Source organism: Symsagittifera roscoffensis, chromosome 8 (assembly GCF_963678635.1).
Source record: "Symsagittifera roscoffensis chromosome 8, txSymRosc1.1, whole genome shotgun sequence".
Classification (NCBI taxonomy): Eukaryota; Metazoa; Xenacoelomorpha; order Acoela; family Convolutidae; genus Symsagittifera; species Symsagittifera roscoffensis.
Window position 1 is genome coordinate 15,576,198 of NC_087069.1, and position 21,811 is coordinate 15,598,008.

A 21,811-nucleotide genomic window follows, 5' to 3' on the forward strand; every position below is an offset into this window, starting at 1 on the left:
TGTGCCAGAAAATAAACGTCCTACAGTAATATAATATAGACAAGACTACTCATTATTTTTGGGTCACAAGAAATTCGTAATGACAGAATCATTCTTATTTATAGACATCGATGACCAATAATAGATGTAGCTGGTTGTATTACCCGAGCCTTTCATGTATTTTAACTCCTTAAAACGGTATCGATTCGCCTTCGGATTTAGTTCAGCATCAAACGTCGGAGTTCATCTAATTTTAACCTAATATCGATTTTAAACTCAAACACATGCCCACATCATGATACTATATTTAGAGGCTTTTACGCATCTTTTTTGCATTCAATTCTCCTCAGAACAAGTCACGTGATTTAATACCATTTCAGCACAACGTGCCGCCATTTTTACTCTATCCTCTTTTCTGATTGGCTTCCATTCACGCGGTTGATTCCTTAGACAGGCGGTCATGTGATTTTGAAGAAATAACCTGGCGGATGGTAAATGGAATTAGACTTTGCTTTGCAAGGTAAGGCAAAGTGGCTGCAAAGTTATTAATTCATTTTTCCATGAAAAAAGTGTGAAAATATCAGATAAGTTTCAATGCAGAAATAGATTTAACGACTTCATTTCCAAAATTGCATTTTTTCTCAAATGCAAATTTGGAAATGTTCACTTCAGAAATGTTCATTTCAGTTATGATCAAATTCATAAATGATTACCGAGGTTCAGAATTCTTTTCCCTGATTTTCCGACAAGCAAGAAAACTGAGAGAGAACGCAAACAACTTTAGGGTCAATTTCAAGCAGAAATTACCAAATGAAAACTGGTTACATTCCATTTAACTTAGAAAAAAAACATCAAACCCAGTCTGCTTTTATACCAATTGGCTCATTGCACTAAGCGCCTTATTTTCTATTACTCCCAAAATTGGGAGTCTTAAAAATCTGCTTCAATATTCTCTCTCGCTGAACAAATAACTAAAAGGTGTACATAATACATGAAAACATTATACCAATTCCATCACAGATGCAGGAAGAAATGTGAATTGTAAAACTGAAAGAGGAAATACGTGACCGATTGTTCACGGAGCTAAGGGCCAACAAGTGTCCCCTTTCTTATCATAAAACGGGAAGTTAAGCATGAAAAATGCAATGGAAAATAATAGGAAGTGAAGAAAAAAATTCTCATGTAGATAGAGCAAATTAGAAACATGGAGCGGGACAACAAAATTAATTGACGCATGGGATCAACCGTACAATTCCCCCCTAAGTGACCTACCGTGGAATGCCCTCCCCAAGCATGTATTAAATCTGAAAATTGATTTTGTATAAAATATGCATTTCAAAAATCGCGCATATAAAAATGGTTTCAACCTTTTTTGATGCGGGATTGAACTTGTATTGCTGGTAATTGCTTAGAATGATTTTTCAATCAAATCAATTTTTTGTTTTGTTTTTTGTAAGTTGCTGAATTTTTAATGAATATAGGCTATTCTCAAAGTTAGTCATGAAAAATCCATATTTTCCCCTGATTTGATTTGGCGGGGGGGGGGGGGGGGGGGGATTTACGGTTGATTTCTTGAAAAGACATTGGGGTTCAACCTTCTTGTCATTTTAGCTTTAAATTTCACAAAACAATGTTAAAAGGACGACTCTTGAAAATTGCCGAACTAATGGAAAGCTTCTGTTAAAATTAAAACAAAATTATTTTCATTAAATGAATATTTTTCGCAGTATGTTGCTGTAAATATGCCGTCTTGTCTAGTACCAAAGCCTAAGTTACTAAGCCTGGAAGGATTAATAACTCACCCAGTAGTATGCGTTTGAATCTTCTAAACACTAGCAAGCAATATACCGGATTGATAGAGCATGCTATCAAGCCATTGAGCAAAAATGAAAATTTCTAAACTTACAATTACAAAAATTTTAGAGTTTGATTTCATAAATTTGTTTCGTATGAAGCAATACAATCTCCGGCGTGAAATAAGTTTTCAAAAACATTAATCGAGCGGAAAATAAGGTGAAAAAACTTAAGTAACCTCCCGTTGAGCCGAATACAGATATGTCATGAAAAACTGAAGCGCTTGTCACAAAATTCTAAAATGTTCATCCTTTTGTTGTTAATTCCGAGGAATGGAGGTGCAAAAACTATGCTTCCCTTCAAACGACACACATATATGTCTGGAAGCCGAAACAACTTAGGCCGAACAAAGCTTTTAAACGAAAAAAATAAGAAGTCAGGGCTAGTAGTTTTAAATCATAACACTTGCAACTACAATAAAAATTGAATACAGTACAAAAATCTTGCGTTTGACATTTAGGCAACTGCGAGACAATTTGAATTTCTTATTAACTGATTCAAGTGATTCTGTTAACAAAATATTAACCTGAATAAAGCTTGTAATCACAAGCGTACAAAATGGTCAAAAACTAGATTTACCAATCTTTTCAAATATTTGTCTTAAAATATATTGAAAAAATCATTTCAGAAAAAGTGCCTATTATGAACGGAACAAATCATACGAAGCGGTAAAAAGGCAGTCTAGACTTGAAAATACACCCATGGAGCTTAATTTTTTGCTCATCAAACGACGCAATATGAGGCCACTAAGCCCATATATTATAACGCTTGCTGATCGCAAGCGCAATAAGACGAAACCGTTTATGCCGAACGAAAATAACATAAAACTAAATGATACAACATTGGAGCTGACTTTTCAATAACATAAACCTATCAAACAGACAATTAGAGGCCAGCTAAAGCTGGAAATACCTGTTGGATAACTTTTGAATTTTTTGTATTGATGCGGAAGGACAAGGGTAATTTCAAAAACAGACCTATAGCAAAGAAAAGTAAGTCCCAATTTAATGACTTCAAAACCTATTAATTTCATCAACTAATTAAGTTTTCTTATAAAAATTGAAGCGATACAAGATCTTGTTAGGTTGACAGATACTTGAAATGTTGCTCATTACACTTGGTTGGGAATTTTCGAGAGAAGTCAAGTTTCAAAATTGGACTTTTCCGAGGGTCATAACTTTGTGTAAAAAAAGTTGGACCTAACCGCTTTTACAGTGGAGCTCTCCAAACCTCGTTCTTCACACTGAAATCAATATCTCAGATTCGGGGAGGGGTAGTGTTTGAGAAAAAAAAGTTTCAAAAAAACAGTCAAAAGTCGACTTTTCCGAGGGTCATTTTTTTGGTGTAAAAATTAGGGTTTAGCCTCTAACGCAGGAAATCTTCTCACAACATGTCCCTTCGATTGAAACTAAAATCTCACATTTGGAAGAGTAGTTTGAGATAAATCAAAAAGTTTCAAAAAAACGGTAAAATCGAAATATTGACTTTTCTGAGGGCCATAAATTTTTTATATTTAAAAAAATTGGGCGTAACCGCTTGTGCACGGGAGCTTCCGACAACTTGTTCTATCCGTTGAACCCAAAATCTCAGATTTGGGAGCGCCGTTTTCGACAAAATATGAAAAAATTCAAAAACTTGGGTCAAAAATTCCCCCCCACACTTTTTCGAAGGCTGTTGAAAGCATTTAAGGTAAAAATAGACTAGAGGATTATGCAGGCACACAGTGGAGTGGGCGTACTTTCCATTGGTTTCAATTTTTTTGAAAATCGGCAGAGTAGTTTTCCAGAAAAACTAAACTTTAAAAAAAAGTGAAAAATTTTTCTAAAGCCTCTAAAAAAAATTTAAATAAAATATAAAAAAAATTAAAAAATTGTTCACATTCATTTTCATAAAACCTGAAAAAAAATAAAATCTGAAAAAAATCATAGCGACCGATATCAGAGTCTCCACTACGTTCATCGACTCTTAACAAGATCTGAAAAACTGCCATTTTTATTTTGGTAAAGGGTGACTGAATTAGGTAAAAAGCTTTAAAACATTAGAAGTAATAAGAGCTAAAATATCCTAGTCCAAAATTTCGTCCTATTTTTGTTAACCTTGCGCCGTGGGGTGTGAATTACGTTGTCACTGTGAGTTTAATTTCCCCAAATCCATCAATTTAGCTGACTGTGGCTAACTTGTCGCAAAATTTATTGTTAATCGCTAGCTTGCTCTTTGTACCCGATTCAGTTTGTAGAATTTTTTCTCTCCAAACTTGATATAATATATGCGAATATCTATTATACCTGAGAAGGTCAGACAAACTATTAGCTGTTGAACTGCATATGAGTCTTTAACCCCTATTAAAACTAACAAATGGTTCATTCAGCTACTTAAATTTTGCAGCTTCTCCTTAGAAACACTATGTCGCTGCTATATTATCATTGTTTCGTCACAACAACCACTACGTTCCTAAAAATGTACGCAAAAGCCAATTTTCAGACAAAATTCAAGTCTCAAGCTGGCCTGAATATTCGAAGTTGCAAGCAAAATGTGTTCAAAACCGGCAGTGTTCTTTTTTTATTAATTCAGTTTTTCCGAACTTTTTCCAACTTATTTTAATGCAAGTGATTATTAATAATACCTGAGAGGGTGTGAGTCTTTGCCGGCATTGGGATTGTTAGTGGCGGCTGTTGACTTGGATATGGATCCGTGTATGCGTCTGTAGACAGTGAATGCGGCCGAGAGAGCTAGGAGGAGGAGGGTGCTGTAGGCCACTATGCTGATTAGGGAGAAGGAGGCGAAGCAGACCAGGAGGGCGAACACTGACAGTGACAGCACTGCTGTCTTCTTGGGGCTCTCCCAGAACACCAGCTGCACAACTGCAAACAGACCAAATTGTGTTATTCGTGAGCTCTAAAGTGGGTTCTGTGAACTGCGCTCTAAAAGCCGTAAGCTGGAGAGCGTATTTAACGAATCAACCAATGTGAAAGGTTTATATTCTACCGTAACACCAGCTGCACAACTGGAAATGACAAAAACCATAAAATTTGAATTTTCAAAAACGAACATATTACAAATTTTTTCGTAGAAAAATTTTACAATTTCGTTTGAGGCGGTCAAAATGCACAAGGCAAGCCGAGTGATGCCTCAGTCTAACGTTCTTTCTAACATAGATTTTAACAACGTAATATAAGCTAAATCATAATCTAGTAATTTAAGAAACACCGGTATCTAAACGCCATGAGCTCAAGAGCGGAGTTAACGAGCCAACCATTGTTGAGGGAATTTATTTTATCGGAACACCAGCTGGTTAAAAGAACGAAACCAGACAAGCTAACCTTAACACACTAGGGCCGAGCTCATTTTTTTTATTCATTCAAATGAAACGCAAATATTATTAGACCCTTAAAAACACTCACAAACACACTTTAGCATCTTCAAGCCGTAGTCTTAATTACCTAGTTTCAAAATGAGTCATCTCCTAATTCTACCTTTAAACATCCTACAGCTTCCTTTAAGAAATTCAAAGCATGATATTTTAAATAGCAGTATACCAAGCTAGCACTACGCTCTACTTTGAATTAAATTACGACAAGATACGGATTATCTCTATTGATTTTTTCATCTCTTTGCCTTCTTTCTTTTCACTGCTCCGAAGAAAACCCATACAGTTAGTTGGTAAATGAATATATAATGCATGTAGTTAAAAATGAAGTTAACTAAAGCATTGCGCATTAAAAACCAAGAGCTCAAAAATCGTACGATTGAAAACAACCAATCTTTAAATACATGCTTAACTTATATGGCGCCAAGCAATTAAGCTACATAAATGCTTTTCAAGTACCAGAGCCCAAAATTAAAAAAAAAATGCCACAACTTAATGTATACTATGTGGCAGGCGCGGATCTAGAAATTTCTCGAGGAAGGGGGGAAATAAAATTTTGCCGACCTTTTTTTAGGTTGACTAAATTGATTTTTTGAGCTCTCCCCAACTACTATAAGGACCCTATTTTGATCAATTTTTCTGCGCCGCAGGCGAATTTCTGAAAAAAGGCCCAAATAGACGTTTTTAGGCACTTTTTGGAAAATTTCGACCAAAAAATCGCGTTATTTCGGCGCGCGCTCCCCCCTCAAAACTAGTACAGATTGGCGCCAAAGGTCAATCAGCCAAAAAATGGATATCTGAAAATAGTACAAAGGGGTATCTCTGAAAATAGTCCGCCCTCCTCCCAAATCCGCATCCGCTACTGCTATGTGGGTTTGAACATCCATTAACAAATTACCCATTTTTGAAATTTCATCAGTTATCACGATGCATAGATGAACTAAAAATTTCTAATGAACCCAATGCATTAAAAATATCCAAGCGACCGCCTAATATATCATCAGGGGATCACAATGACATTTTATTAGACCCATAATTTATCACTACTCTTTAAGCGAACTTCATTCGAGCGGTCACATTTTACTGCAAGAAACCCATCGCGATCCAATTCCCAGGTGATTTATGTTAGAAGGGTGGGCGGAATTTACAAGACATAACCGAGCACGCTTTAATGACAAAGGGGATACACTTCAAAATTAGCTATGCGGTTGATATTTTACGAGTAATTTTTCGTATTAAATAGGAAACTTATAAGCAAAACAACACATCATATACAAAGTAAAGAGGAAATACACATTTTGTATTTTTTCATTATATCGAAACTTGTCAGGGCAAAAAATTACCTCGTCTATAAGAATCTGCTGAACATTATATTTCTTTGCCCCCAAAAAATGCTAAATATTGTATACTTTCTTATTAACTCTAACAGCAACAGGAAAAGCCATCGAATTTCATTTGGAAAAAATTTCAATTTCTTTTGATCCACACAAAAAAAACCTAGAAAACAACTACCCAGGGGAAATAAAAACGGGTTATGTTTTTGAATGGATACGAATACAGGTATTGTTTTTATCGTTTTTAAGAGTGTAAAAGCCAATAATGATTAGCCCAGAGGGATCAAGCGGTCAGCGTTCGAATCTCAAAATGTCCAGCCATCTGGACTTTATTAAAATGTTCCATAAAATTCCCTTTGAAGGTCAGGCAAAAACATGTTCAGTATTATAACTAATAAAAAGAAAATTATTTTCATTTCAAATACTTCGTCGGAGAGAAAAAGTCCAGCTTTCAAGTTCGATCCAAGTTGCCAACAATTAGTTCTATATTATAATCCAACAAGGCTGCTTGTACCAATGCGAAGCCTTGAAGGTTCCGATTGACTTTTGAGATCTATGGAGCAGTTATTGCATGAAAAAATTTAATGAAATAATAATGAAAACAAAACTTGAGATTTTTTGTGAAAAATCATCCCCCCGCACGCCATTTAAAGTACTAAGTGATAGATTTAGCTCCTAGTAACAAATCAATTATGGCAAATAAACTACTTTCTTCAAGCAATTTGGAACGATTTCTAAGACGGATTAAATCTCCGCTTACGCGTTAGTAGCGCGAAATATATCGCGGGTTAATTGTCCCAAATTGGCCAAAATGGCAATTTTTAAACCCCCATAACTTTAACAAAATGATCACAGGTGAAATATCTTTTCAAATTTAAGCTTGGGACAACAGAAACTTTTGAATGATATTATTCGTCAAAAATTTTTTTTTCATTGTTTCTTCATTTTATCCCCCACACGCTATGTAAAAAAACTAAGGGTAAATTTAACGTCCCGTATTGAGATAATAGGATTAAATTGTTGGCCTCAATTAAATTTGGAACGCTTTAATTCGCTTCTTACGCGTGTTATAAGTAAGGAATATATCGCACTTTAATTATCCCAAATTGGCCAAATTAGCAATTTTCAAACGCCAGTAACTTTACGAAAGATCACAGGTGAAATATCTTTTTAATTTTGAGCTTAGGATAACAAAATCTCTCAGATGGTATAAAAAATTTGTCAAATACGCTTAGTTAACAAGTCGAAAATTGACTGCATAAAAAAAACAACACCAAACGTCAGTATTCCTCACTTTCTTCCAAAAATTCAAATGACATCAGGCGACAAAAATTGGCAAACGAGTCGTTTGGCTGTTTTTTTTTCTTAAAAAGAGTGACTTATCACAAAACCTGAACATTATAACTTATTCTCATATAAAAAGAAAATGTGCTAGAGAAATTGCCCTAATGCAAACTGCCCTAGAGGAAAACAAATTAAATTCTAGAATACTATATTTATCCAACCTCGCCAAAAGTAAGTAAGTCGACTATGGAGCAACTGAAACCAGAAATTTGGAATAAATTATCCTATTTTTTGAAATTTAAAACAAAACAGTTGTAGTTAAACTGCGATGACACATGCATGAAAGATAATTTTAAGTTCTTCCACCATAAAGCTAATTGCGTAAACAACAGAGAGTATGTAAGGTTTAATCAAATTCATATGACAAAAAAACAGTCTTTCAAATCTCAAGATAACATTGCTCACCACGCTTAAGACAACTCACTTCGGTGATGCAATTAAAAAATGACAACGGTTTTTGTTCTTACTGGTGATTCTGAAAACATTATTAACTCAAAATACGGAAAATAATTTAAGAAATGTTTCCAACTTTGCTTATTGAAAGGGTTAGAATCAGCTCCACTTCCCGAAGTTTGAATTTAAAGATTCCCAAATTATTTTTTTTAAATCAGCACGTTTTGCAAATTGTTAAAACTCAGGTCGCCTGAAGAAGAGAGACTAATTAAAAATCTGTATACTTACAATCAAGGCTGCATCCGTTGAACCAGTCTCGGGGACCTAAACATAAAGAAAAACAATATAATTCGAGTTAACCGAGGTAAGAAGCCGACATGAAATTGAGATGAAAGCTAGCAAAAAAACGTCCTTGATTTCGTTTTGAAAACCCACTGAAAATTTTGCACATGGTGCGATGAGAGAACTACACGGAAACGTAGAAAAAATATACTTTGGCAGATTTGACAACACTTGTCTTCAGGGCGCATTTAGGTTTTCCTTGTGGGGTCAGGTCAATTAAAAAAAAATTGAAAATTTTATCCTTTTATTTAGATTTTCCGAGCGCTCTCAGAACACTATAAAAAGCGTTTTTTGTAGACAAAAAATGCGCCGCAGATAAATTTGTGAGAAAAAGGTCAATAAGGCCGTTTTTAGGCATTTTTTGGAAACTTTCGGCCGCAAAATTGCGTTATTTCGGTCCGCGGGTCAAAGGCGCCTTTAGAGTAACTTACAAAATGGATGACAAATAAAAACACACAGGGTTACCCCCCCCCCCCTCAAAGCGCCCCTGTTTGTCTTCGAAAAAAAATCAATCGGGTAGCGTTAATTTACTATGAGTATTTTAGCACCTTTTTGGAATCAAACTTTCACAATTCAAAAGACCGCAAAAATTTTTTCTTCTTCATTTTTATAGAAAAATTGTTTTTCAATTAGCTTTTTTTTAGCATGGCTGTCGAATATACCGAATACCAAGTTTTGTGTTCAGCTACTTTTATTACACCAAGTCGAAAAAAATGACACTTATTTGGAAAAACTTATTTGTATTTTTTAAGACTATGGTCGGAACATTCTGTTCTACTTGCACAGTAACCGGCTATCCTTGTTTTGGTTTGTATCTGATCAGAGGTGGATCTAGGATTTTGCAGAGAGGGGTTTTTAGTTCGACCAAAGCGATTTGCCAAGGTCTCTGAAAACACTATAAGAGGCATATTTTGTGAAATTTAACAAAAAATGGACCAAAAAGGTCGTTTATAGATGTTTTGGGAACACTTTAACCAAAACATAGCCAATCTAAGATTGGAAAAGAGTAATGAACGCAAGTAAACATAAGGAAAACACTGACTTTCTCAAAAAATCCCAGCTGTCGAATTTCAAAGAAAAAACAGATGCCCTTTAAGCTCTTTGAATTTCTAGAATAATTTATGATTGGCGCTTTTTTGCTAACATGAACCCAACTTGAGAAAACTGGATCAATAAGTAAAGTTTTTATTCCGCTGGGAAATCTTAAAAATAAATTCCACTTTCGAAACTAGCAATAGTTCACGTTTTTCGCATTATTTCCACATTCGTATTTGGAGAGTGATTTTTAGGTCACTTTCAGCAGATGAATTTCAATTGAACTCAAAAAGCGCATTATACCAAAGTGCATCAATATTTTAAGACTTTTTCCTGAAAAAATCAGCAAGACTTATAAAACAGTCTTCACTGCGTTCATTACTTAAAAAGAGATGCGTTTCTTTAGCACGAGCTGTACCCACATCATCTGTAAACACGTTCATTTATACTGTAGAGATAAATGAGATCAAAACTTATGTGAGCCTGAATGTCCACACTTAAAACATACGTTTAGTCTATAACCTCGAAGACAGAAAACATAGAAAACGCAGAAACTTTAGCAATTAAATGTACCTTGAGAAACTAATATTTTGGTCTGCTGATTTCCATTCAACGCAACTTGTTCCATTGTTGCGATACCGCCAGTTAAGAAACTAATGAAGGTTATTGCTTAGATGATAATAAGGAAATTTTTTTAAAACACTTTACACGAGCTATAAAATAAGTAAAATAGAATAATTTTCAATGCCTTGTACAATCTTAAAGGTACAAGAATTTTATAAATAGAACTTCATTAACACAATTGTTAGTTAACTTCGAACAATTTTAATAACTGCAAAATCTGTTATAAACAAACTACACAGCCGGGGAACCTTATCAAATATCAAGCCAATATTCTGAGCTTAAGTTGTAATAAATAACTCTACCACTGGTTAAGTAGCTTGAACATTGGGAACTGTACCTAGTTTGGCCAAAAACAGGCTAAAATCGCCAGCTGGATTAGTCAATTTAGAGCTACGTTTAACGTCTGGCAGAGAAACTTCTATTATATTTGAAATCACTTTCAGGGCAGACGCCGAACATGTGCAAGATAATTTCATTGGGGTTGCTATCATAACGAAGAAACCGAAATACCGGCAATCGGAGCACAAAAAAGCGCAACAAACGTTTTTTCTTCTCAAACCAACTTTGAGCATAAAAATCTTCTAGTATCCCCTGAAGAGTTTCAGACTTCCAGTCGATCTTACAGAAGCATTCTGCACCGCTTCAAACTACTTTTTCGCTCTCTGGTTTTTATCGGCTAACTTACTTAAGTGACATTATTAAATCATTGCTTAATTCAGGAAAAGTAGTTCAAAACTGCAGGCTAGGCTAAGGAAACTGGTCCGATAAATCTCGAACACGGGGATTAAATATATACAAAGATCAGAAAGCGCGTGAACAACAAACAAGTTCAGAATGGTCTTAGTCTCTTCCAGTGGACATAACATAAGTCAAAGTGCAACATTCAAATATTGAACCTTTCGCGTCAAAGTTAATATTCTCAGAAACTCGCAACTAGCTGCAAATCTACTTGCACACTTTGGGGAAAGGGTACTCACAGAAAGAACAAAGCATTGATATTCACCAGCCGAAATAAATTTTATTCAAGAACTGAACCTGATAACATTCATTTTGTGAATTGAATGACAATTTTTTGATGGCACAACAAGAAAATTTGTATTGCTAGTTGCGTTATTTATGTTCAATATGGGTTGTTCATCTCACCAAGCAAAACGGTCGACAGAATTTACCTTACACCTGAAATCTTCTGATTGCGACTGCTTAGGTCTACTGAAAATCTAACCATACCCTGAAGGTACAAATGGGAGGGCTCAGACTTCATGTTGGCTTAGTACATTATCAAGTGGTCTAAATTAGATAATAACAAAAACAAGGCATTTTACCCGTCAGTTAAAACTAATAAATATTGGCTAAAGTATTAAGACACGTGACATTTCGATCGGACAACTTAATGGTCACAAATAATATACCCTTGTTTTGAACACTTAAATAATTATCGCTATTCATGTGTTTTTATTACAAGCAAAGAACGAGGATGAAGATGGGTCATTCGTAGCAGAAAATGAGAAAAGACATTCAAAAAGCAACTAGCGTGTAATATATCTTCGGTTCTTCGAATTTTTAACAACTCATAAAAAAACCTCATAGAAAACCTTCATCGAAAATAAGATCCTTATTGTAAATCCTGCATCCTTTGATTGTACCGTAGCAGCACATAATTACAAGGTTGGTAGTTTTGAATTTTGCAAAGTTTTTTATTCATAAAATGTTGTTAAGTTTTATATAAATTAGTTCTTTGAAAAAATTAAAACGAACCAAGAAACGTCACATTTCGGAAACTTAAAACATTTCGGAAACTTAAAACTCGCATTTTGAAGCAAGATTTGCAACTCATGAGAGTACTATCACAAAACCTAACTACAGGGTTACGAATTTCAAAATAAGAAACTTCAAACTTAAGTTTTCTAAAAAAAAACTTCGAAATCTATCTCAAAAAGCTTAGAGACTTGAGCAGTCATATTTGGAGGCAAGATTCGCAACTCTTGAGTACCCTCACAGTTTCCAACTACAGGATTGAGATCTTCAAATTTTTGATTTTTTTAAAATCTAAGTTTCATAAAAAACCGTCAAATCTCGAAACCTACAAGGATTTGAGAAGTGAAATTTGGACGAAAGATTCGCAACCCCTGAGAGGAGGGCTTTGAGAGCCCACTAAATAAAAAAAAATGGAACTTCAAATTTTGATTTTAAAAAAATCAAGTTTTTTTTAAATAGCATAAAACGTGATATCTGAAAAACTACAGCAATTTGAGCAGCCATATTTGGAGGCAAGATTCGCAAACCCTGAGAACACCCTGACAGCCCCCAAATACAGGGTTGAGAATTTCAAATTTTAGGAAGTTTTTAAAAATTAGTTTTCTAGAAATTTTTGAAAAATCTCGAAAATTGCCATATCTCGTAACCTAAAAGGATTTGGTTATTCATATATAGAGGCAAAAATCGCAACAGCCGGAGAAACCCTGACAGCATCCCACTATTGGGTTGCTAATTTCATGCAAAAATATTACGTTGAAAAAGCTTAACATGGCGAGATAGTGAAGCCCGCATTTAAGTATATAATAGATATAACGATTTCTGGAATAACAACAATTTCAAGTTTAAAAACCCTCAACTGCTATAAAAGCATACCAAGCAATAATAAGCATTTGGTGAAAAAAGGTCAATTCAGCCTAACCTTTTCTAGAAGGGTCGATTTTAATTAAATCCTCGGTTGCGCCAAAAAGCGAAGATTTGACGGTATTTTCTCCCTCTTCAACGTCACCGGATTCTTTAACAGGGGAAGCATTAACAGGCAAATCTTCGTTACTCTCTGTCATTTTGTTGACTAATTCGTAGCCATTGTCTTCTTCGCTCATATCAACTGAAAAAAAAAATTCCATGTCTTACCATCATTCAAGAATAGACGCACATCAGTCCTTTGGTCGACAAACCAGAAAAACTTAACATTGAAGGTACATTTAAGGAACTAAGATAATCTTCGCGCTGTTCAGGAGCGCTATCCTTTGTATACGGGTGTGCGGATCACTGTGTAAGACGCAATTCATAGAAATACTAGAAATGTGCCAGTCGGTCATATTCTGAAGTTTGACCTTGATTTTGGGGAAAGTCATTGTGAAAAATTCGAATCGACCATGTCATGCTCAAAAATATCGCGGCAACTGAAAAAAGAAATCAATAAAATCAGAAGACTCGAAAAATATTTGCGGGAAAACTGATCCAAAATAGTATTAGAGTAAAATTGCTCTTCGCAATTTTACTGAAATAACCAATTCGAGTACAGATAACGACGAGAATTGTGATTGCAAAACAACAACAAATTGCAGAAGTAGCATAGACCGTTCCGAGTTCCAACTATTTTGTCCCTACAATAGTTGCAAGGCCGTTGCGAACAACGGTGAAGGGTGGAAGACAGCCTTCCGGAAGGAAGATAAGGGTCTTATTTCCCCGGATTCGAGAATCCGGAGGGGTCTCGGGACTGGAACTTTTCTCATCTTACACAAACTTTTAGCTTACCTATTATGTCCTGACTTGAATTTGATTAACATCTGAATTCATTCTGCTAAGATGAGAAACTAGGAATTGGGGGGAAAGGGTTGATCCATCTTCGATGGAGATGATGATTTTTATCTACTGAACAAAAACAATAATAATTCAATAAATAGTAGTAGCTCTGTTTTTGGGAGTGGTCTTGTGGTCTGTGGGTTTTGGGACCCGGCCATGAGCTCGCTGTTTCTGCATGTAATCTAGTTAATTTGAGTGTTTTGACTGAAGCCGAAAGCAGTAACGTTTTTGTCGACCCGATGTTAGAAAGACCACCGAAAGTACTGGCTTGGTGGAGACGGTGAAAAGCATGTGGAGCTCTGTTTAGACGTTGGCCAGTCGTCTTAGAACCTAGCTTTAGTTTCCGTCGATATGTATCTTCCGGGCGAATGTTACATAGATGTTTTTATGGCGCTCCTGGGTGTTATTCTTTTTTAACATCATGACCGGCAGAACCGTTAACGAGCACTCCTCGCCGAGCGGATGCTCACATTAACGCCCTTAATAGGTCAAAACTGCCAGGGCGGAATGGTAGTTCGAAACGCGGAAGCCTTCCAAATTACCGTTAATAGCTTTTTAACATAGTTAAAACCAAAAATTCACGAACCAGGAAGGGTGGGGGGATCGGCCATTCCCTCGTTCCCTGAGAGTTTTGTGACCAAAAACATTTAAAGATATATATAAAACCAAACAAAAAGTAGTATAATACCCAAGAAAAACAAAAAACATCAAAAAATAACCGAAAAAACCAAAAACAGTAAAAAAAAAAGTAAGAAATCAGTAGAAATCATCCTCCCAGACATGATGTGATCCGCCCCTCCCGTTTGTTGTTGATGGATATATTGTTGTTACAGGCCTTTATATCAGTCAGGAATGTTACGATCAATTTTGTGACCCGTTTGTGAGGCTTGTACTGTAGGGTTATTTGAGCATTTATGCACGTTAATGATAAATTGCGCTCAATCCGGAAGGGTCAGCTGATTTGCGCTCAATTCGGAAGGGTCTTGGGAGAAGACTGATCCGGCAAGCAGTATAAGGAGCAACAAGAAGGGCTCAACGACAACAACAATCGACTCTTGGGTATCGTTAACAAGTTTTGTATCCCTTTTGGTACAAAAAATTAAGATAGTAATCTGTGGGGGGCTCGACAGTGCTGCACTGTAGTGACCCTTCATCGAACTGCGAATATCCGAGTTAATCACCTTAATTCGGATAATAAACAAACCCGGAGGGGTATAGTATTACTATTATTATTACTTATATAGCCTATATTAATACTCCTATACCGTTTTTCAGAGAGCAGACCGGTTTTTAGGGTCAAAATAGCGATATTTTGATCCCCCCACAAATCGCGATTTTTGAGCTATCGATATTTTTTTTGAAATGGAAAAAAGCGCTAAATTAGTGTGTTACATCGTAACTGCACTACTATAACAGATAGAATCGGTTAAGTTTAGTTCGGAAGTGGTTGGAACTATTTTGGAACCAAAAACCAAATTTTCGGGATTTTTGAGAAAACGGAACACTATAAATTCAGAAAATTTTTTGAAATTTTTGAATTAGGACAGTAAAAAAAGTTGTTCGGACAACGTCCACTAGCGAACCGACAAGTTTTAAAACCCGCTTCCCGAAAGCCTTCCGGGTTGCAGAGAAACCGAACTTAACGTGTTTGATTTGATGGATTCATCAATCCGGAGGGGTACAGGTAGCATAGTTTTTCGCAATTTTTTTTTCAACTAAAGTGTTTTAGATCGGGTCTTTTGCATTGAACTAGAAGATTATAGGCCTTCTGAGCTCGGATCAATATTTTTAGGTCGAAAAGAATAGAATTGCGGAAAAAGTTAGGCGGAACCTACAAGAGAGAGAAATTTTTTGACTTTAGAAAAAAGACGTTTTGGTTAATAACTTTGGAACTACTGGACAGATCCAGTTGATCTTGGTACCAATAGATCAGAAATTAGCTGAGCTTACTGATAGGGACAAAAGTTTTTCAAAAAAGTAAGCGTGAAAATTTTTTGAGATTGTTTTTAGCAAACTCACTAATTTGGGAGGGTAGACCCTTCACGTTTTATAAATTTTTTTTAGGAAAGCCCTTACTCCCCTACCAAAAGGTAATAACGGTTGAATGAAGTAATTTTAGGCTGTTCTAGATGAAAAGGGAAGGCTAAAGGCACAAGAAAACCTTAATCGAGCCGAAGTTAGGCTAGCGATAAGACCCTTCATTGTTAGCGTGAATTGTCAAATAAGAGGCTAAACTTCAATCCGGAAGGGTCTAGGAAAGCGTTACATACCCTTCCTAGTTAATTTAAAAAGTATAATAGCATCGGAGAATGTATCCGGAGGGGTATAGGTTGAAAAAAGGAAATCTCCGAAAAGCTACTTTTACAAAACCGGAGAGGGCTCCCAATCCGGAGGGGTCCAAAATTTCTTCAAATTCGGAGGGGTCCCAATTCGGAGGGGTCTTGTTTTCACAAAACCGGAGGGGTCCCAATCCGGAGGGGTCTTATATTTGCTAACTCAGAAGGGTCCCAATTCGGAGGAGTGTAAATTTTGCCAATCCGGAAGGGTCCTATTTTGCCAATCCGGAAGGGTCCTATTTTTGCCGATTCGGAGGGCTATTATTTTATTAAAGGACTTAGGTAAACAGAAGAAAGGTTACAGTGAGAGGTATTGGGTTATTAGCAGACAGGCTAGGAATCAGTGACTGCACTGGTAACTTGCCTTTCAATAAAAACCAGACCAAAACAAAACAGGTCCGAACTCGGATAATCGCGACACTAAGTCTAAAAAAAAAGAGCGTAATTCATTGGTGTGGATTGAAACCCAATACGTTTTTGTGAAAGTGACTGCCCTGAGGATTTAAGTAGGTCTAGCTCGGGCAGTCCGACGGTAGATAGGTAACACAGTACTCGGTGGGTGCAATAGACGCCCACTTGATAAAATAACTGCCTTCAAAGTTTTGTCTGTTTGGTGCAGCACCAAGCAGGGAAAGCTTTTTCTTTAAAAGACAAGTTCGACTATTGTACTGCGACCGACTAAAAGTACAATACACATACGTTTTTTTATAGAGGTATTCATATTCTGTCATTAAATATAATTTTTTGTTTTTGATGATAAAATCAACGTAATTTGTGCTTGATTGGATAGTGAGTACACTATCTTTCAAATTGACTGATATCATCATATTGTGCTTGTACTCAAATCTTACGAATAATCGGTTAGTGTGAACAATTTATATACGAGCTGTACTCTGATAATATACAGGGATTCGTGGTCACTATTTAATAGAATCTTGTGAAATTTATTGTGTTTTGTCATTATTTTTGATAGTCAAACTATAAGGTCACTAGCAATCGAATTGAGTGTTTAGGCATTAAGAATTGACAAATTGAGTATGAGTCTAGACAAGTCAAGGATACCTAAACGAGGTAATAGCTCTAGGAATTTCAAACCTAGAAAGCAAAGAAAAACAATGACCGACCCTTCTGTGGATCGGATCAAACGAGCCCAGACCGACAAAGGGGAGACGGTTTCAGGCAGAATGGTTGAAACGAGGAGTCAGAAGTACTCAGAAGAGCGAAAAGAAATGTTAGAAGTGGAGGTCAATACGGACCAGGCCATGAATGACAACCAGGAAGTACATGGATTGGAAGGGAGAGGCAGAAGACTGGCGAGTGAATCTACTCCGGTAGAACAAGGCCATGATTTTGCCACTTCCACCGGGACATTGGACCGAGAGGAGATGTCGGAACTGTCCGACATCTCAACTGAAATAGTGGGAACTAGAAGACCCCCAACAGACAACACTATGATGGCAGGCCGGACTGAGAAACAGACAACGTCCTCATCGTTCACCTTAGGAAACATCTTTCCATTCACCATGGGAGGGGGCACAGGAAATGAAGGACATAGCAAATAACTTGTCGCGAATGACAAGAGAAGCGGAACAGAGAGAGTTACGCATAAGAGACGACATGGAGAATTTAAGAATTCAGCAAGAGCAGTCTCTTGAGACTCTTGACACAAAGATAGACGCGATGACGGAGAGGCGAACTCAGGCTATCATGGATAGGTTGGACGGGCTACTAGGCAGCAAGAGGGGACAAAAAGAAGGGGAACCGAACTCGGGAGGTCCCAGCAGGGAGCCGAAAGTGAACTTCAATGACCATCAAAGGAGGAGGACATATGGATCCACTAGAGGTAGGGGCAGTTCATCAGGCTATGCCACAAGGGATCAAAGAACATGGGAGATGCTACGGCAATGGCCACAGCCTTTGAACCTCTAAACAGGTCTTTAGAGACATTCCTTACAAGGTTATCCAAAACCAATGAACGCAGTGAGAAGTCCAGAAGAGTCTTTAAGAAACCAAGATGCTACAAAGACGAATCTGATGGCTGTATTGATACCTGGATAGAGGTAATGAAACTGCATTTCGAGGAAGAGGACTTGTCGGAAAGACAAGAATGCAGTGCACTCACCAGTAACTTGGAAGGGACAGCCCTGAACTGTGTCATGGCCAAGAAGCAATATCAGCGTGACACAGCCGAGAAAATCTTCGAAATCTTGTTAAACCGTTTTGGATCAGGGGTGCAGGGGCACCAAGCAATGATGCGCTTCAAGAAACGGAGGCAACAAGAAGATGAAACGATAGACAAGTTTCTAGATGACTTGGAAATGCTGAGAAGACGCAGCCAAACGGATGAGTCGAACCGAAGGATGAACCTGGCAGTAGCCTCAAAATTCATCGGTGGTGTGAAGAATGATGAACTTCGAACAATGCTAGCAACACATTACACACCAATATCAACCAATGCGCCAACACCAGAGGAGTTGAGGCTCAAGTCAAAAGAATATCTTTTGTTGAAACCTCCTTCGAGATCTGGATACTATAAGAACAATTATGGCAATTTTAACAACGGACCAGCAAACCAAGGGAACAACTGGTACAAACCGAGGGATGATATAGACAAGAGACAACTGTGCCCATTGCAGTTCAACGGACCATCATGTTTCAGCATGCCCAACTTACAAACCAGGCATGAAAGCAATAGGCTTTAGCCTCGAGGACGAAGATGCGTCAGAAGTTGACCATGAGGATTTCATGAGAGGAGTAATTGCGAAGTTCGGCCCGAGGTGTTTCTTTTGCAACTTGGAAGGTCATTTTAAATCAGATTGTCCGCAATTCTGGGACGCAAGGGCAGACATCAAGCATACAAGGCATGAGGAGGCTTTATCAGGAGTGAAAGCCAGCAAGGCTCGCCTGTTGAGTGAAGCGGAGGCGCGCAGAAAAGACAAACCACAAGAGCTGGCGACGAAGAAAATGCAAGCGGTAACTGAAGAGACACGTGAACCGGAACCAGTGACTGCGGCCGATGACTTCAAGATTGATTATAAGGGCAGCCGCGAGGGATGCTCTAAATAGAGTGCAGCAGGAACTGGTGACGAAAGAGATCGAACAAAAAGTGAAACTCGAACTGGAGAATGAAAAACTGCAGGAGCAACTGAACACCTTCGAAGCAACGGAGGTCGAGGAGACTAAAGCACCAAGCAGTTTGAGAATGAAACTTAATGTGATCTCCGGTCAGAGGTTCGGCACGGTGCCACAAGGAAGCAAGATACAGTCGATAATTTCAATGGCTGGACACCAGGTAATCAGAAATCTGAGTGAACCATCCGAGTTCACTTTGATGCATTTGGACACATATGCAGACTATCTGAGGCAGGTGGAGCCACGCACTGAATCGAGAGCTGTGCGAGCACTACTAACAACGGGTGGCCCTCGCACAAAGAAACTTCATGGACGCTACCTGGAGGTCTATGGACCGTATCAAGTGATGCTGAACGTGGATGGAATCAGTATCTACACTAGGACTTATGTAACAACAGACAGTGACCAAATAGGGCAGATCTATTTGGGTGAGGAGGAACTCAAAGTCCACAGGATAGGCCATGACGCCATGATGGAACAAGATGCAGTACACATTGGGTATGAAGCAGATGTGACCGCACATCTGCTCGACACCAACGGAACGAAAATCGGAGTCACAGGGCTTCTGGACACAGGAGCGGTAGTGAGTGTGATGCCGATAAAAACTTGGGAAAGAATTGGCTTCACGAGGGAAGATCTAATTCCAACGAATCTCCGACTGGCCGCCGCCAATCGAGGAGCGATCTACGTAGCCGGAAGAACACCAATATTGGTCCTCCACATGGGAGGAGGGGATCTTTGGATGAGCTTCCTGGTGGTAGAAAATTTGGACGACGCCGAACAATTCATCTTGGGCAGAGATTTTGTCAGGAACTTCGACGTGATGATTGACTTGAACAACGGTCTGATACAGATTAGGAACCCGGACCGGAAGTATGTTAAGAAACCGATTAATAGAATAATCACAGACAAAAACATGGTGCCAACTTTTTTAGATAGAAAAGTGAAATTACAGCTAGGACAGGCTGTGGTGGCAATTTTTAGAATGAGAAAATTAAATTCGTTAAGCGATAGTAAACAGGTTTGTTTAGTACCGAATCCAAATAGTCAGAGTTCGGTGATTTTAGGCCGGAGCTTCTCGGTAACGCGAAACGGACTGTGTGTCAGTGTGTTATTGAACACACTGGACACCACGGTTCCAATCCAGCGTGGAAATAAGCTTGGTTACGCTTTGCCGATGAGGACCGACTATGAGGAGACACAAAACTTGAAAGAACATAGTGCGAAAGACTGTCCTTATCATGCCAATAAAGATAAAATTTTACAGAGGATTAGTGAATTAAAACCTATTCAAAAGTTGTTTTCAATAAAATCCGAAACGGACGACGGCTTATCGAGCTGCTCGAATTTTCCGGAACGCCCCTCGTCATATGAACTAGAATCTGACAAACCGGAATATTGCATCAGGAGCAAGAATGGATTGGAGGAACGGTTCTCCGTCCCATTGCATACGGCAGCAAAGTCTTAAGTGACACTGAGATGAAATATGACGCACCAAAAGCAGAAATGTTTGCAGTAGTCAAATTTGTAGAAAAATTCCGCGCATACTCGGGGAGCGCTCCCTTTAAGTTACGCGTAGACAACAGAGCGTTATCCTGGTTGAAGACCTACTCGATGGATCAGAGTTATATTGGTAGAGGGATAGTAAGATTGGATGGTTACCATATGATAATCGAACACAGGATGCGTGATAAACACCAGAATGCTGACAACCTCAGCAAAAAAACTGAGTTCTATGAAAGATTGGAGCAGAAGCAAGCCAATCAGGCAGAAATAAACGAAGGATTTTCGTTTCTGGACAAAGAAACTTATGAAGCGCTTCTTTTAACGAGATGGTTGGTTAAGTCTGGACATCCAATTCCAGGGCATCCTGAGTTACCTGTAAAGAAAGCAGCCGAGATAAAGATCCTATCCAAGGAGGACCCGGTCCCCTTGGATCTGTTGCTGCGCTCAAACCTGGTCCAGCAAGAACTCTCTCGCATGAACATAAACAGCCTCTCATTGTTGGATAAAACGGTGCAGGTCACACCGCAAGTGATGCGGATGCTGGGTGGATTGTTAGAAAGAGAAGTGACCAGAGATGACCCCGAGTGGACAGCAGCAGTGGCTTCACTAACAATCAGGGAGAAGGTGAAGATCATGCCGTCCAGACGACAACACGAAGAGAACGAGAGGGATTGTAGGACAATAGTTCAGCAACTAGTATCCTCAATACCACACGAGGTTTTAACCAGTACTTCTTACGGACGAAAAGAACAGGGAAGCAGTACGCGAAGGAAAACCGTTACCTTGGTGGACCAGGATAAAGAAGGTGAGAAGGTAGAACAAAACCTGCTGCAAGTTAGTTTGTACGGGGAGACGAAAGATGAGAAGAGCCAGCGAGTACAAGATCAACACCCGGAACAAGAAAATTTGTCCGGGGAGTCTGAGATAGATGAAAAAATTCCTGATGAGAAACAGGACCTGGAGAACAAGGTTTTGTCCGGGAAGTTCAGATGGATGCGAAGAAG

The 21,811-nt window shown here is 38.1% G+C and overlaps 1 protein-coding gene across 2 annotated transcripts in view; it reads right to left on the minus strand.

Moving 5' to 3' along the window:
• The window catches only part of LOC134853372 (reticulon-1-A-like), a 129,543-nt gene that overhangs the window by 2,640 nt on the left and 105,092 nt on the right, over positions 1-21,811 (minus strand). The window contains exons 2-4 of one of the 2 annotated variants that reach the window (XM_063869352.1): positions 12,947-13,134; positions 8,560-8,595; positions 4,457-4,694 (exon numbers count right to left, since the gene is read on the minus strand). In XM_063869352.1, the coding sequence (XP_063725422.1) occupies positions 4,457-4,694; positions 8,560-8,595; positions 12,947-13,127 (455 nt within the window). In that variant the 5' untranslated portion in view covers positions 13,128-13,134. Of the gene's footprint in view, positions 1-4,456; positions 4,695-8,559; positions 8,596-10,221; positions 10,665-12,946; positions 13,135-21,811 lie in introns of those variants that run through there. The other variant, XM_063869353.1, reaches the window with a different exon arrangement.